This window comes from Drosophila novamexicana, unplaced genomic scaffold, assembly GCF_003285875.2.
Source record: "Drosophila novamexicana strain 15010-1031.04,08,12 unplaced genomic scaffold, DnovRS2.1 tig00001583-arrow-arrow-pilon, whole genome shotgun sequence".
Taxonomy (NCBI): domain Eukaryota; kingdom Metazoa; phylum Arthropoda; class Insecta; order Diptera; family Drosophilidae; genus Drosophila; species Drosophila novamexicana.
In genome coordinates this window covers 366,849-385,435 of record NW_020824868.1, presented here as the reverse complement: position 1 = coordinate 385,435, position 18,587 = coordinate 366,849, and the positions used below count along the sequence as shown (strand labels likewise).

The window sequence follows — 18,587 nt, the reverse complement described above, 5'->3', positions numbered from 1 at the left end:
GTGTGAGTACAAAACAATTTGCTGGAAAATCTCTTCAGCACACACACATACCATAGACACGGAAAACGATAGAAATGCGGCGCTTCAGCTGTTTGCATTGACTGTCACAGATACACACACATTGTACTATGAGTGCACACACAAAACCGCGCACGGCATGTGCTTCGCCGCACATATGTGTGTGTATGTGTGTGTGTGTGTGTGTGTGTGTGTGTGTGTGTGTGTGTGTGTGTGTGTGTGTGTGTGTGTGTGTGTGTGTGTGTGTGTGTGTGTGTGTGTGTGTGTGTGTGTGTGTGTGTGTGTGTGTGTGTGTTTGTGTGTGTGTGTGTGTGTGTGTGTGTGTGTGTGACAATGCTATCCACGCCAAACGGACAGAATGGCGAGCAGCTTCCTTTAAAGCTCAGAGGCCGCCTAAACGCCAAAAGGAAAAAATCCTCAAGTTTGCGTCTACATCGATTTTGCATTTCAAACGTGACTGCTTCGTTATTCTTTCAAAATTTCTACGCATAGCCTGTCAATGGTGTGTGTGTGTGTGTGTGTGGCAGGACCTTGTCGGGTGACCCAACTCAAGCTCAACCAAAGACTGTTTGACAGAGTTGACTCTGCCCGGCGAACGGCATGATTGGCGATTATGTAACATTGTTCAGCAAGCCATTAGCCTGCAGGCAGTTCATCTAATAGGTAAATACAGGAAGTATTTTTAAGAACCAGGCACTTCAAGGAATCCAAGTAGAAACGCCTGCACTGACTGCGCAATACTCTGTAAAACTCTGTATAACTGGTGGAAAAAAGCCCATCAGATCATGAACTTGGTGTTAGTTTTCTGAACAACATTGATACTATCATTATTATTTTCATTATCATTATCATTACCTTTAACATTATCTTTATCATTATCATAATCAATATTTTAATCATTATCTTTATTATTTGGCTGCTAAGGCCTTTCGCTTAGACGTCTTACCTGGACAGCGTGTTTACTGAGGAATACAACTGAGGAAATTCTACATTTTTTGTTTAACTTAAAAGTACTTCATTTAAGTAAATCTGAACGCTCCACTTAGACGCTGCTTCTTTCTCTTTAATAAAAAAATAATAAATTCGTTGTGTTTTTCAGACCTTAACCTACCCAGTTGATAATTGTATAAATGAATCAGTTACTTCTACTTAATATTTATTGGGCCATAACACCTTGAATATGCCATGTTTATAATCAGATAATAAACTGAAATTGCTTTGCATTTTTCTTTTTCACGCTTCCTTTTGAGCTGCTTGCGAATTTCCAATAGGAAACTTTTCGTATAACTTACACATAATGGAGGAGAGCTCTGAATGCCACAAGTTCTGTTAAGCCATATTGTTGGCCAACTGGAATTTATATAGACTGTTGAACTTTGTTCAAACTTGCAGCCAACAATATGCTCAACAATATAAATGAATACATTTATTTATAGATATAAATATATCTGGGAAATTATTATGAAAAAATCTTGTTGATGAAATTTTCCAAGTCAAAACACAAAACTTAATGAGTTTTTCAATAAACCGATGAGTGCGGCTGCTGCTTTTGACTTATCTTGCCACAATTTACCTTGCACCTACCACGCCCACGTCCCCGCCCTAGTACTTAGCGTGCGCCAGCTAACGAGCTGCCCATCAAAAGGTCGGACCTCTGTCAGCCTACGCCAGTCTTAAAGTCAACTTCAACCTCAACCCCATCATCAAATTGGTTTTGTGGCTTTGTGGCAACATCGCCGTCACCGGCAATGTCTCTTTCGGCGCTCCCCGCGCCCTTGCCACGACCCCAACCTATTGCTGTCTCCATTGTCGTCTTTGAGCTCTGCGCTCCAATTTCGATTGGATATTTGCGTTCAACGTTGGCTTTAAAGCCAGCAGCCCCACACAACGCGCACAATAAATTAAGCAAATTTATGGCCGACTCCCTCGAATTTCTATCTTGCAACCCCCCAATCAGCCCCAACACAAGCTTGCAGCTTTTGAATTCATTGATTACCACTTTCGCGTGCCAGTGGCTCAGAATTTAATTCATTGGTTGTGCTACCAGCTCATTAACACTGTGTAACAAATTTGAGCTCTTGCTTAAAATTGACAAATTGGTTGTTCGAAAAAACGGCATATTTTTTTTACGAGAACATAAAATAGTTTGTGCAATTAGCGTCAGCTTTAACTTTATTAAAGCGACAACTTTATTAATTAAAAAATTGAAATTGAAATTTGATGCTGGATTTGAACCGGCGACTTTTCGCACGCAGGCTCAGACTCATGACGTCACGTTTGCAAATGTCACTGTTCATGGTTTTCATACAAACCGTGTCCAACATTTCGCCCACTTTGAGATCGAATTGAGCACAAAAGGAAGCCTCAGTAGAAAAATAAGCTTTCTACTAATCAATCAGAAGAAACAGTTATATATAGATAAGAAGGCTCTATGAAAGGACTAAGGAGTCCTTAAGGAGTTCCTCAGTGATCTCCTCTTCACTAACCATGCTGCACAGTTTCACCTTTTGCTGGCAAATAGCATACCGAATATATTAAATACTTGGGCACCTCTTTTGGCAGCTGTTTGTCGCATCTACACAAAAGTCAGCTCTTTGATTGTTGTGTTGCCTTTAAGAAATGACTGACGACTGACTACGGCCCAGTGCCCCCCAATATGGATGGCACTCAGAGGCCATCCCCTCGACCAACGCACGTACGGCTTAAACAAGCTTAAGCAATGTGCGCAGCTACGAAAGGACGCCTATAATTTCAGTTCGTTGGCTCATTTCATTTAGCAGTACGCGACGGTATTTCATTATTAATGGAACTTTGATTAAATTGCAAGGCCCCCACGTGGTGGCATATAAAAAATTTACGATGACAAATTTACGCAAATTAGACGTAGCGCCAGACGCATCCGGCCCGGTATCCGGCCAAGTCCGGCCGCCTACCCTGCCTGTTTAATATTGCAGAATATTTGATTAACAGTCGCCAATGTGCTTAACATTTTAGCAATAATCGAATCTCTGGCAAAAAGGTTATGACAAAAATATCGCTGGGGCTTTATTGGAATAAAATATACGTTTATGACATGTTGGCGAAATGAAAAAGTTCAACTAATTTGTTTAATGTCAAACGGCTTAGACAAGATTTTGCGATGTGGCATCTGGGGGGATTTGAACCAGTTAATGGTATGTGCGGCTTAAGCTAAATGAACAGCTTATTGTGAAGTCTTCTGTTGGGTAAATGAAGGAATTTGACTCTTTAAAATACTTTTAATATAATTATTATATTAAGCGTTAAAGAGATGGTTGGAAAATTCTCCGAAATTTGATCATATTCAATGAAAGTATAAAGGCTGCATTTGAATTGAGCTGAAACTTTACTCATGAACTCCACCGTCAATGGTTTTGAACTGACCGCACTTTCACGTGGAAGCGTGGCTGGCTGCAGTATTTCGTATTTCTGACGTTTACCAAATTAAACTCAAGGCACAGACAATCAGGCACAAATTGAAGGTCAGCAAGTTGTGCCAAAAATACGAAAGCAACCAAAAATAAACTCTTGTCAGAAGAAATCACAAGAGTTATATTCGGAATAGGCATGCATTAGCATCAATATCAGTTAGCATCGGTATCGGCGTGTCAATAGGACAAGTATTAAATCAAAATGTCTGAATTTGCGAGACGCGGCGAGCACGTACGTATTCAAAATGCCAACTGCCTTTTCTCGTCCTTGACATTTAATTATTGTTGCCTACCTTGCGGCGCGCGCAACGAAACCAAACGACAATTATAAATAAATAAATGGCATAACAACTGGATTAAGCTGTCGGTTGTTGTATTTTATTTAGTTTAAATCTCTTACCTTTGTTTCTTGCGTTAAGTGTGCCGTTTTTTGCCAGCTTAGGTGCAATATTTTATCAAGCTGCCAGCACGAATCCATGGAAAGAAACAGAAACAGTTAATCCGTCAACAATGGCCTCGTTGCTCAGTTTTGCCTAAGTAAAGCTTCCTTTTTGATTGTAGATTAAATGTAATGCTCGCGTTTATTATCTAGTTTTCCTTGGCTTTTGTTTTATTCTGAACATTTTAGGCTTCACTTCTGCAAATCCTTTTCCAACTGTGGGAGATCGAACTATTTTAAAGTATTAAAAATAGTTGCAGCATGCATTCGTTCTTTAATAAAGAAGAACTTTACGGAGTGAACTTAGTTGGCTCAAATAAACTTTCACAAGGATCATTGAAAATGAATTGGAGCTATATTCACTAGTTTTCCACACTTGCGGCTGGAATATCTCTTTACGATTTGGACCCAGTCTGTCCGTTGATAGATCAGGACAAAGATTTATAGATATATGCATATACTTTCACAAAGATCATTGAAAATGAGTTCTAACTATTTCCACCAATTTTCCACACATGCGGGTGGAACTTTAGCTCTAGCGCGTTGGTCGGGCAAAATAAACACGTTTGTAAATACATATGTCATAAATGTAGATACTTTCTTCTATCAGTTAACTTGCGTTAAGCAAACAGCGTTCATATAAGACGCAACTCAAGCTGAAATTGACATATTGTAACTAAGTAACTAGGGCATTTAATAATGAGCTTTATCAAATTTCAAGTGCATATTTATTTGTTTCCTGCAGTGCTAACGCATTCAGCCATTCATAAAGCCAATTAGTGTTCGATAAACCTGTGCATACACCTCAATAAATCGCAAACGTTTGTTGTAAGTAATTTTTTTGTTAGGTTTTTAATCGAATTACTTGTCTGCGCTTAATGTGAACATGATTGTGTTTTTTTGCAATTCTGTGAATTTAAAATTTTTCAGCGCTCATTTCAAGCGCTTGTAAATGAGATTGAACGATTCGCTCGATGCGACACCCTTTGGGATGGCTGGCTTTCAGGCTCATTTCACTAAAAATCAACTTGATATATGGCTAATGATGTTGACAACATACGAGGCGAATAAAAAAAAGAAGAAATATACAACCTTCGGCAACAATGGCGCCCTTGTTCCCTTAGTAGACGTTGACGGCTCGGCAGGGGCTGTGGGTGTTGGGGTCGTAGGGCCGTGGAGCCGCGGGGCGGTTGGGCAACCAACACAAGCCCATACATGCGCTTATTGCAGCTGGGGCACACACAGCTTGTAGGACATAGTCAATATATCTAGATGTTTGCGTATTGTGTTAACGTGTGGGTGCGCCTTAATTAACAAATAATAAAATTGCATTCGCAACACTGTACGATAGAGCAAAGGAACAACCAGCTCGATATATTTGCCACAAAGCTATCGTTTCTGTTCCTGTCTCTGGCATTTTGTTATCGATATGCGCACTCGTTGCATCAATATGAATTTCTGCTCATTTAGATTCTAAGAAAATGAATATATAAATAAAAGCCTTAAAGTAGACAAGAAAAACTCGTTATTTTTATGAATATTTTCGAAGCCCAGGTCAATTACACAGAAATGTTTCTCGTTCACTCAACGTTGATTAAAGAGAATTTGTAAAGTTTAAGCAAACAATTGTTCGCATGCGAAATGCCTGAACTTAGCTTTGAGCACTCGCCTGTTGCTTGCAAAATGATAGACAAATGTTTCGCTATGAATTTGTGCGCATTTATAGTGTACTTTAGTTGAGGTATCTAATGGTCGGACCCTGCACTGATTGCTGTTGCATGTTGCTTAGGGTTTGCCGTGTGCATGCAAATTGGCATTTTGTTGTTGCCACGAATTGATTTTAAGAATCGCCAGCAAAATAAGCTAATCAAATGCTCGCCAATGAATAAACAACCCGATGCGTAATTGAAGCCAGCAAATAAGCGAAGGCGGGGCCCGCTCGTGATGGTCGCTGTGCTATACAAAAAAGTAAAAATAAAAATAAAATTGATTTGCATTTTCATGGGAATTATGCAACAGTGCAGCGACAGCTGTCGCTCGGCGCAAGCGCCACAATAACTGAAATGATGCAATCAATTCTTTGGGACTGTAATTACTTTGAGTGGGTTACCATTACCATCACCATCACCATCGCCATCAGCATGGCAAATAGAGGCAATCGATGGCGAAACATCTTCCCAATTCCACAGAAAATGCAATGCATTAAAGCATCAATGTGTGCATGTTCCGCAAATATCGCAAAATGCACTCTCTAAAAGAATTTTCTGCTTCTGCATTTGTTTGCTTTAGTCACAATTTCAAGTTAAAAGAAACTCTTGGCTGATTTGTATATCGATTGATATTTAAATGACTGCATTTCAATAAATATTGTTCACCTATCGAGAGCTATCGATTGCCGATAACCTTTGCGAGCTCGCATTTAGCTTATTGCAAGTGCATCAAAATTTCAAAAGCTGCCTTCAATTTTTTTTTGCAATATACCGTGTTGCAGGTTTTTCTTTATATTGATTCCCAGCTGATTGAAAAATAATGCTGGCAATCAGCTAATTACACCAAACTAAATAAGTCATCCATACCAGCCAGGTCCGGCTGCCAGGAATGAGGAATGAAGGCCAACTAGCCAAGTTGGCCAACAGGGGAGTTGGCATCTGGCAACTGGCATCAGCAGCAAATCAATTAGCATTGTTATTCGCTGTGATTCGGGGTCAAAGTTCACGCCTCATAGTTTTTCCGCTTCGCAGTTGCTGGCCCCAAAATGTGTGCTCTTAATTATGCAGCTTGTTAGTGCCACAAAAAATTAAAAACACACACAGAACAAAAAGAAGAAATGCCACACGGGCATTTTTTTTTTGCACCGAACTGAACCCCAAGGCCAACATCTGGCTGGTCCCGTGCAACACTTGGCCAAGAGTGCGAACTGTTGCCGCCGCCGTTGCCTGTGAATGAGCAGAGTGGCACACACAAATGCTGCCGGGTTACATGTTGCGCTCGAGCCGGAGCCAACTTTTGCTGTGTTCTGCTTGAGCATGTGGCATGCGATATGATGTGGCTGGGAGGCAGGCAATTTTTGCATTAGCCACACAGTTTGCCAGCACCGAAAAAGTTCACTTGTTTTCCATTTTGAACAGGAATTGTGTGCGAATGCGTTTGCCTCACCCACTCCCGTTTCGCAAATGCAGCTCAATTTTGGTTGTAGAAGGTGCGACAAATATTGTAATTTATGGTGAAAAAAATCATTACATGGAATTACTTGTAATATTCATATATGAAACATATGCTTAGCTTGTTTGAAGTTCGGATCCTGAACTTCGCTTTCATGCTACACACCGATGTGTTTAATCATCAGATCAGTCTTCATATCAAGCTAGATTTTAAATATTTTAAGACTTTTCAATATATTTTTCGAAATATCGATAACATTTGACTACAATTGACACTAGGCTTGCAGCAATCGAAACAATTCTCTTCCATATCGTTGATATTTCTTATCGATCAACAGTTTTTAACACATTCTCGAGTATGCATTAGGTGTTCCTCTTGACTAAAAATCTTCTAGTTTTGGTCGACTTCTCTGCGCGAAGGGAATTGCATACAATGTCTAATGAAAAATATATTTTGTGTTTCACAAAAGTTCTGTTCATTGATTGAAGGCATAATGCCCAGCAATCAAACAGTAAGCAGAAAGTCAGACAAAATTTAATTGAACCGCGGCAATTTGTAAAATAAATGAAATGATTAAGCACAAAAGAGTTTGAGTTTGAGTAAGAGTTTCAGTCGCAGACAACGCGTTTTAATTGTGTTAAACATAAACAAAAAACAGCAACAAAAACATGTTTGTGTTCCGTAGCCAAAGGAAACAACCCACAGAAACGTGACCACCTAGCCACAAGTAACCCGAGCCCAACGCAATGTCCGACAACGCCAGCGAGAACAATGGAGTCACAGCTCCGGGCGGCAGTCATGTGCCGCCGCCACAATACATAATTACCACGCCCAGCGAGGTCGATGCCGACGAGGTGCGCTCCGTGGCAGATCTGGAGCTCAGCTCGCCCAGCGACGACAACGTCTTTGTGACGGGCCTAACCGAGCTGCAACAGCAACAGCTGCTGCAACAGACAAAGCTCACACACACCCAAAAGTACAGCCAGACATCGAGCAGCAGCAGCACCAGCAGCAAATTGGCCACGCGCTCCTATTCCGTGACCAGCAGCAGCAGCAGCACAGCCGCTGCCGCCGCCGCTGCCGTGGCACAGCAGCTGCAAATGCAGCAGATGCAGACGCAGACGCAGCACACCCAGCAGAAGATCATCTCGAGCAGCACGCGCAGCCAGAGCCTGCAGTCGAGCGCGATTGTTGGCGAACAGAGCGGACACATGCTGAGCACCGCGGCGGCCTTGGCCCAGCAGCTGAAGGCGCAGTCGTCGACCTCGATCATCACCAGCGAGCAACGCAGTGGCAGCAGCAGCAGCACCACACGTTACGTCAGCTCCACAGCACAGGGCGGCAGCACGGCGACGGGTGTGGGCAAGGCCAAGTTCCAGAGCTTTCTACAGCAGCCGGAGGCGCACGGCTTTCTAACCGCCCATCAAAAGCATGTGCGTCAGTTTGTGCGCTCGACCTCGGCACACTCGGAGGCGGCTGCCAGCATGACACCGGTGAGCGGTGCTAGGCCGGAAAAGTGCATACGGAGCGCCTCCACACAGATCGATGACGCTACGGCGGCCAGTGGAGATGGTGTTGGCATGGGTGAGGCGGGCATGCAGCTGTCCATGTCAAAGCTGGGACTGCAGCAGTCCTCCTCGATACTCATCTCCAAGTCGGCCGAAACCATTGAGATGAAGAGCAGCTCCTCCTCGGCGGGCATGCGCACCCAGCTGACCCTCAGCGGTGGCTTTCTGGCGCCGCCCAATCGCAAGATCACCATCTTAAGTCCGATACACGCCCCACCGGGTCTTCATGACATGCTCAAGCGAGCCGGACGCTCGCCCTTGTCCCCACGCATCAGTTTCCCGGGCAGCGAGGCGGATCTCTTTGGGTATGTATGCAAGAGCTCATCTTATAAAGAATCCTTTAATTGTGTCACGACATCTTCAATCCTGCTAAGTTTACGACAATATATATACCTCGTCTCAACGGGGGTTCGATCCCTTAGCCCACTGCGCTACTCAATCAACTGAGTTTAGGTGTGTAAAAATTTGTATAACGTATCAGAGTGGCAGAGTCCATATAACCATGTCGGTTGTGCATCCGCAACTTCTATGAAATGCTGCCATATCATCTATACCCTTTGCATGCATCATTTGTATACCCTGATTCTATTGGAAATGGGTTAGACGGATATTATGGTGTCATGAAGCAAGCATATCCGACTCTTTCAGTTATAGGTATATGAAGTCCGTCTGTCCGTCTTTGTCCGTTCTTCTGTCTGACTGTGTGAACTCGTCTATCTCAGAGACTAGTAAGAGCTGGGGCTTCAATTCCAATCTTCACAAAAGCGATAAAAATCGAGAGACAGCACATTTAGTACGTAGGTTCTCGAAGAGTGTAAGCACCTTTTCGCTACCCCCGATCTTTTAAATTTATCTTGACCCAATTCACAAACATAAATGTACTGCACCTTAAGAAAGTTCTAGTAAAACGGTGCAAAAAGTGTTTAGGGTAAACCCATTGCGTGCATGTAGGGTATATGCCTGCAGGGTATTTAAGCTTCGGCGCACCGAAGAAAACTTAGCCGACCCTTTAAAACTAGACCCAAGGGGTTGCTGGCAAAACTGATTGGCGAGTTGGTTGTCTTGGACACTCTGGACATATTTTTCTTTATTTCCTTTTGTACCTTTGCATCGACGCAGAGGCCAATTGCGAACTGTTGCCGAACAGTTCCGTGAAATATTGACTAACGGAGTAGACGGGCAAAGTTCTTATGCCATATACCATAATTTTGAGACTTGTCAAAAGTGCCTCCAGCGGAGCTCAGCTGAGCTGCCTAACACGATAATGTTGTAAACAAAAACTCTTGGATTTTTGTTTATGAACTTAGCCGTTCAACAGTTTTGACACAAAATCGCTTAGCTAATGCGCATTGTTTGTCTACCGAGAGACAACAAAAATCTTTTGATTAACAGCATTGTCGACACAGACGTCTGCCCTTGCCGCCTTCGGCTAATGAGCTTGTTTATGTCCGTTTTCGTGTCCTGTGTCTGCATCCGCGTGTCCCGTGTCTCGTGTCCCGCTGCCCTCAGCCGTGCGCCCAGAATTTGCATATGAAATGGTTCTCTCATTATTAATTGTTGTTTTGGCTGCGAGGCAAATCGCGTATACGCTCAGTGTGCGCTCCAAATGTCACTCGCAGTTCGACAGTTGTCAGTTGTCATCTTTTCCCTGCCCCGCCCCGCCCCGCCCTGCCCGGCCACACGCCACACGCGGACATACACTCCTCCGTTGCCCGCCGGCTGCGATTGCTGCCCTCGGCCCAGTTCGCTGTCAAAATGCCAAAATTGTTTGTCATAGTCGTATAATTAAATTTAAATGTTTTCGTTTGCGACGTGGCAACAACAGCGACATTACAAAGACGCAAACAAAGCGAGATAAAGAGAGATAGAGAGCGAGAGAGCGAGAGAGAGAGGGAGAGAAAGAGGCGCACATGTATCTATAGAGAACAGCCGATAGACGTTATCCATGTGAATTACAAACGTCAGAGCAAGAAAAATAATTGCGACAATTACCCGCAGCAGCATCCGCGGCTACAGTCAGTGCCATAAATAGGCGAACCCAATGACCAGTGAAGGGGTAGCAAAACTTTTAGACGAAATGACAACCGAATGCATTAATTATAAAATCAACTCAATATATAATCCAATACACAATACAAACTGAACTTGGCCGCACACGTGGGCTCTTTTTACACAAACATTATTTAAACAGGTGTTGTCAGCCGTTAGTCTGCTCAGATATCAAGCATATTTTATTTATTTACCTGTTTATTTAATTTTTTCTTCAGCTCTATATAAAGACTAATTGATTGAGGGGCTGACTGATTGATTGACTGTTTGTTGATCAAAGCCCAGTCCTAATCTCACTTTCAACTATCTTTGTTTAAATTCATTTAATAAGCGTTTTACGCTTTTCGCAAAATACATCCTCTGGGATGGAAAACGGCAAACGAAAGTTTTCTCAGAATCTCAGGAAAACTTTGCTAGCAACTTTTGGTTCTTTTGGTTCGAGGGACTTAAAACTCACCTTCAAAATATCTAAGTGCAGTTCGAAGGAGTGCGAAAAATGGGTGGAAAATTGATGTATAAAGGGGGTAAAAGGTGTATTGAAGCTAGAAGCCAAGAACGGCTAAAGCCGGGCAATGTTAGCTAGTATAAAATATAACTCCAGACGTCTTCTCCTCAAGATGTGTAAACCAAAACATTCCACATGCGGCAGATGTGTGAAAAGATGTTGCACAAGATTTGTAGCAAATAGCTGGAACCGAACAAGGCCGAATAATACCAGCTAGTGCATTATATATGCTATTCCCATATTTTACTTAATGCCGCAGGCCTAAACGAATGCCAAACGAATGGTTTGTATAAAATTTAAAAACACATTTAATTTATTTGTTGTTGTTGCTGTTGTTTTTGTTTTTGTTTGAGTGTGTTTCGCCTGCTAATTTATGCAGGAACATGGCTTTATAAACAAACAAAATGCCATTAAGCAATCAGCAACAGTTGACTCCGAAGTTATAATACTCTCGCCTTTACTCTTTGTGATAAAGGCAGGCTCAGAGCTACTCTTCAAATAACTTGAAACTATTTAAAGCAAACTTAACAAAGCGTTAGTCATATGTGCGTTGTGGAAATAGCTTAAAGCTGCTTTAATCAAAGTTATCTAAACTTTGGCTAATTGCAGAAATATCAAATTATTTTTCACAGTAAAATATTTCTGGGCGACTGGCAATAAATTCTTTTAAAATTAAGCAGCTAAATAGAATAGGTATATGCCAAACGGACTTAACTAACTTTTTCAGCTGAAATAGAAATAAAATAGCAATTTATTCAAGGAATTCAATGTGGAAAGTTTGCCTTAAGCACAAGCTAGTTCTGACAAAATATTATTTTAACTTTATTTAAGGAAACGTAACTTGTAGCAATATTATGATGCCCACTTTTAGTGCAACATTAGGTTAAAAATGCAATTTAATTGAAAAAAAAATGGATACAAATATAAAAAAAAATACATTTAAGGAAAACAAACTAGAACTGACGAGATTTGTGGAAGATTAAATTACCTAGCAGACTTGTGGCTTATATAAGAGAGTGTTGGAAGTATATCATATATTGATATAGCTTTGCAGATATCTTAGGAGAAGAAGTTTATAGAGAGGCGATTTTTCTTGCATCTATTATTTTTGGTACTGAAACGACTTTGCAGATATATTAGCAGAAGAGTAAAGTTTGCAGCTCATCTGTTAGATATATCTTAAGCTGAAAGAACAGATAAGATTATCGATTATGTAGTTAGGGAAGGGAGCATGGCTCACAAGCTAGTCTGAACTTCGAGCCCAGTTCCTCTTTGTCGCAAATGACCGCAAGACTTGGTTACTTGGATGCCAATGCACCTGAATGCGAGTGTCTATGAATGTCAATATATGTCAATCAGTTTTGTATATACATGTATATATATATATATATATATATATATATATATATATATATATATGCGAAATCGTGGTGAACGCATCAGAGGCTGTAATCACAGAATTCCTCGACGCAAATTGCACTTTGTCATTTGTCCGGCAACATTGTGAAGGTAATGCCAGTGCCTAACGCATAGTTAGGTTTAAATGTAAATTACTATTAAATATCCTGACTGGACAGTTGATATTGTTAAGAATGCGTTTTAATGAGGCTATCAATTTGTAGGTGGCAAGTTCCAGCTCCCTCGAGGCGTTAATTAACAACAGATGCATATCAAGTGTATTGCAATGTTTGTTAACTTTAACAACTGCGCATGTTCTCTGCTAATGAACTCTTCAAACATTATGCGCCCGCAATCCATCGCTTCCCCGCCGCCCGCATCCGCTCGGCGCGACTCTTGCGTTTACTGTGCCGCATTCCATCAAAGCGCATATAAACATTCCGGCGGCTTTGTTAACAGGAATGTGTTGGACTTAACTATTTGGTGCTGGCTTTAAATTCCGACTAAACCACCAAGCTCAATCCAGTCCAGCCCCCGCGCAGCCCCGCGCAGCCGAGCCCACCCTTCGGGCACAACTCTCGCAGTGTACACATAAATCTCTTAAAGCCAAGGGCTCAACTTTTGCGCTTTATGTATGCGTGACTTATGTTTACAGTTTATTTATTATTTAAAACATAACAGACAAATGGACCAGGCCGGGCCAGGCCAGGCCAGAAAAGCAAAGATAAGAATAATTTTTAAAGACCAAAAGAAACAGAGATAAGAGAAACGGCAGAGTAGGATACAGCTCTGGGGAGCCATTGCCCAGGGATTGACTCGACTTACACTCTGAGTTGGACTCCATTTATATTGTGTCCAAGTATTTTTCAATATGCCGCCTTCCCCCCAAATGCAACGCCCAGTGGGCAATTCTAATGCCAAATTAAACTGAGCTGCTCTAAAGGCGTTCTGGGAGCTCGATTAGAGGCCGAGCGGAAGCAGCGAGCCCCCCTCCAGAAAAACACGCCGCAACTCAGTTTCAGCCCAAAAAGGCAGTCGAAGAGGCTCCAATGACAAACAGGCAAATAAAACCCGCAGTAACAGTACGAAAAGAAAAAATACACAAAATGAGACACAGAGACGCGGGTGGCCTGGTTGCTTAGGTGCGGGCCCAAAGGGGGGGTGGTGGTGGGTGGGTTTGCCTCGGCCCGGCTAAGAAAACCCTTTTAAGACATCGGCACCGCGCGTGCCTTTTCGTTTGTATATATTAAATTCGCGATGCATACTTCTCGGCGATAATGAAGGCATTTTTGCGCGCAGGATAAGGGAAAATGGATGGTGAGTGGGAGGTGCGGGAGTTGCTGTGAGGGGGGAAAAGCTGAGCTAACCCCGCAACCAACCCACAAAAAGTGTGTGTCGCCTCAATTAACTGAGAGTCGCGAAATGAAATTCCTCTCAACCCCAACATCGAGAGCTTCCTTTGAGGCGTAATGTACCAGAAAGCGAGTTACCTATGAGCTTAAGCGAACTTAACTGTTAAATATGCATTTAAAATCACCTCGAAATGTTGTCGGAGAGCGTCATTTAATTCCATATTTAAATATTGCAAATGCATTTGGCCTAGCCGGCCCGCATATCCTGCTCGAAAGCGAGTCCATATTCATGTTGCATGCAATCCTCATTATTGTATAATCCCTTTCTCGGAAAACCTATTCTTCAACAGTTAATAAAAAAATAAACAAAAAACAAAAACCAACATAAAAATGCCAAATCAGAAATTCATGCGAAATTCCCGGTATACTCAAACAACTGAAACAAAAAGGGGGAATGAAAAGTATATTGTTAAATGGATGGGTTTTAAACAACAACAACAAAATGCCATGAATGGCAAATAAAAAATGAATAAAAATAGAAATAAGACAATGGCTTTTAAAAAACATATGTATATACATAATATTGCGTATGCGCCGCGTAGCACAAAGGCCAAAGCGTATCACATCCTAATTAATAAGGCATCAGAACTTAATATGCGAACGCAAAATGCTGAAGTGAAACTGTGAGAGATAGAATGACAAAGTAGTGGGTGGAGGGGGGGATGGTGGGAGAGAGAGACTCAGGGAAATGGCGTGAGATTTTTGCTCTTTATTGCATGTTGTTATGGCTGAGGCAGCCGCAAAGTATGCAACACTGTGCCTGCAACTGACGTCGCGGCACGTGCTGCGGCACGCTAAGGAGCACGATGCGGGGCCAACGGGGAGAACTGCAGGCAAAGACCTTCAATAAAGTCACAAAGCACACAGAAAATGTGGAGCAAAGAGAGGGCAGGCAAAAAAAAAGGCAAGGCAAAATAAAAATAATAAAAAAATCTGTGCACTTGCGAGTGCCCGACTCACACATACCCTCTGCGCACATAAACAAGCTCTATGAAATCTACTTTAAAACTCACAAATCAAAGGCAGAGAAATATCAAAAGTCTAAGCAAACCTAGAACAGGTGGCAGTTGTTTTAATTATGAAATATTTTGTATTCCAAACAAACAAGAAAAGAAGTATATACAATAGCTTGAATATTACTCGAGATAATGCAACAAGGAAGAACTAGAAATTCTGGGAGCTATGTATAATCCCGACCAGCAAACCGAGTATATTCCAACTTTGGTGTCTGTAGCTCGAATATTTCTCGAGATATACAACAATGAAAAACTAGAAATCAACACTCGACGATTTATCTATAAAAAAAAAAAAAAAAAAATATATATATATATATATATATATATATATATATATATATATATATATTATTTACGATATCCTTCAGGCCGTCTCGCTTAAAACCTTGAATGGTAACAGGGTATATAAAAAAAATCTAACATATATCAGCAAAAAATTTAAGCGCGTGGCATGGCGATTTTTACCTGCAATCAGTGGGGCAATGATGGCTGAGGGGTGAGAGGGGTCGTCTCTGTGTGTTGTGCATGAGAGTTGAGCAAACCGAGTGGCAGCTGCCTTTCGATTTGTGTCAACACAGTGGGCGTATGGCAGAAGGGGGGCGGGGAAGTGTGAGGGCGAGTGGGGCGTGTGGCAGAGGCGCATGCCAAGCGTCTTGTTTGTTTGCATTTGATTCGCGAGCGACTCAAGACTCACGTAATTACATAATGCACATTACAGCGCATTGAAGCGGCGTCCAGTTGGGCCAAGGTGCAACACAAATGACTTCTCGCGAGGCTCAATCAGCCAGTGTCCTGCACACGGACTCTCGGGGGCGGCGCGGGGCAAAACCAATTCGAAAGTTGAAAAGCTCACGGACAGCTTTTATATACTGTTATCACAGTGCTTTTTACCACGTCAAGCTTTTGCCTAGTGCAGACACATGTTGCACAGTTGTTGGTGAAAGCTTTTATCTGCCTCGGAGCGTTTGCGAAAGCTGTAAAAAGCTTCGCGGCAAACGGAATGTTCTTTACGCTTTTTGTTGCCCCACTGAACGCAGAGCTTTTAAAAGCAGCGCTAATACCAGCTGCAATACAATTTTTTTTCTATCATCATTTAACTAGGAGCCAAAAGCTGTTAACGGCACTTTACTTAAACAGCTTAAAGCATTTGACAGCTCCCTTGCTGTTTGATGCTTAAAAGAAGCTGCGACAAAATATAATTCAATCACAAAGAAAAAAGCTTTTTATTCCTAAGTAAAAGTAAACTTTTTTTTTTTAATAAAATAAAACAGAAATTAAGGGAAGACGTTTAAGCGAAATACAATATTTATATTTGAGTGGGTAGACCGGTCGCCGGTTCGAGTCCCCAACTGAGATTTACTGAGTGTCAGCTTACAATTGTTAAATCGAATACATTTGAGAAATGCTTTAATTCTTTTTCAAATCATTAAAAAAATATATATATAATAAAAATAAATTTATAAAAATATATTATAAAATAAAATAAAACAAAATAAAATGTAAAAATAATAAAGTAAAATAAAATAAAATGTAAAGAAATAAAATAAAATATTATGAAATAAAATTAATCAAAATCAGAATAAATAAAATAAATAAAATAACAAAAAATTTGAATAAAATATAAATAAAACAAAATAAAAATAAATAATATTAAGTTAAATAAAACATAAAATTTAATTAAATATAAAAATAAATAAAGCAAAATAAAATGTTTACATAATTTAGTTTATATAACTTGAGCAAAATTCAAAGCATTTAAAACAAAACCCAACTTAATATAAATAAGTATAAATAAATTATAAACGCTTTGAAAAAGAAACTTAAAAGAAGAGAACTTCTCGTTCTTGAGCAAGACCCAAAGCTCTGCTTACGCCACATATTACAGCCCAACTTCAATTGCCATTTAATTAAAATATAATTTAGCATACTTGAATTTTTCTCTATGTTATTCTAATCAAAACTCTGAACTAATTTGTATGCATTTATTTTTCTCTTTATAGGTAAGTCCAATTCAAAGTCTTTGCTATTGTCTTTGGTATTCCCCGGTAAGTTCGCAAATGAGCTAAATTATTTGTTATAAAGTTCAAACGCTTGATTTCGTTGGCCACAAAAGGACGTCGATTTGGCCTAAATAATAATCAATAAACGGAATTAGTGCGTGAATTTTGCGGGCCAGGCGAAGAGTCGTCGCGGCATTGAATTTAAAATATTGCGTATACGCAGGGTGTGCTGCGGCAGCAAGGCGCAACTGGTTGTGCGACCAGAGGAGGGAATGGGGGGGAGAAGGCGTGGCAGTCTGTCGATCGCCGCGCTGAAAAAATTCGCAACATTTTGAACTTTGGCATTCCTCTTCCTTTTTTTTCTTTGCCTTGGACGTTTTTCTGATTAAATTTGAGGGGACGGAAACGGGGTTTGCTTGACAGCCAGCCAGCCGCTTTTGAGCTTGCGCCCCCTCAAAACCAAGTATGCTGCTTGGTGGAGTGAGTTTGAAGGCGTGTCCGGCATCCGCCCCCTCCCGCAGCGCTCAGCGTCTGTTTGTTATCAAGTGCAACTTTTGCATCAGGCACACAACATAAAACTCAAAAGCAAACTAAAAAAAAAAAAAGAAAACTATTAAGAAAAAAGAAAAATAGAAAATAATAAATGAGAAAAATATTATAAAGCGTATGCAATTTGTTGCCTGGTTGTTGGCCACGCCCACCCGCTGGGCAAGAAGTGCAGTCAAGTTTAGTCAATGCCATGGTCATAATACAAATGCATGCATGTATGCGTAAGCACCACCCTCACACGCACACACGCACACCCTCACATATGCACACATACTTAGGCACCCGCTTATTCACTCGGCAAGCAAATCTCAAACGAAAACAGAGTTCAAAGCGCAGGAAATTGAAAGCATTTAAGTAAACGAAAACTAGATGAAATTATCTGCTCGAATGTGCTACAGCGCGCATACCCTGTAAATGCTGTGCTCAAAAGGAAAACTATGTATTATCCATAATGTTGGAGCATATCAAAAAGTCCTGCTTAAAATAGCCTTAAGCTATAATATGTCAAGGTGACACCCTTGCTTGCTGCCTGCCTGTTTACAGGGTATCGCTTAAGCGAAAGCTCTTAACTGCAGCATTATTGTCTATTTCTCCGTTAACAACTATTTTGATGTACGTTTTCCATATTAAAATGCTGGGGAAAACGAGGAAAGTTGCGGGGCAAAAACCTTTTATTTAGCTCTGCTTTTTAGTCCGCACCGAGAAATTCACATATTGATTATAAAAATGTATAAAAGTGCTCTCTGTCACAAACACAGCAACGCAGAAACGCACAAATTAAATTGTCTCAATTTATGGACATTTTTTAACTAGACACAAAACGCTGTTAACATCCAGCAAGCTTCCAAAAATCTGGCACTTTACATAGAGCTGCGCCAACAAAGAACAACAACTGAAACAATCAAAAAATTTACAGACCAAAAAGCTCTCTGTGCAATATGATTGTTGTTGTTCTTCTTCTTGTTGCTGTTGTTTGCATTGTTATTGTTGTTTCTGTTTATGTCGTTGTTGTTGCTGCTTTT

The 18,587-nt window shown here is 41.0% G+C and overlaps 1 protein-coding gene across 3 annotated transcripts in view; it reads left to right on the top strand.

Moving 5' to 3' along the window:
• The window catches only part of LOC115768064 (cAMP-specific 3',5'-cyclic phosphodiesterase), a 141,896-nt gene that overhangs the window by 27,662 nt on the left and 95,647 nt on the right, over window positions 1–18,587 (top strand). For all 3 annotated transcript variants that reach the window (XM_030712508.1, XM_030712509.1, XM_030712507.1), the window contains exon 2: window positions 7,754–8,941. In XM_030712508.1, coding sequence (XP_030568368.1) covers window positions 7,815–8,941 — 1,127 coding nt within the window. In that variant the 5' untranslated portion in view covers window positions 7,754–7,814. The remainder of the gene's footprint in view (window positions 1–7,753; window positions 8,942–18,587) is intronic.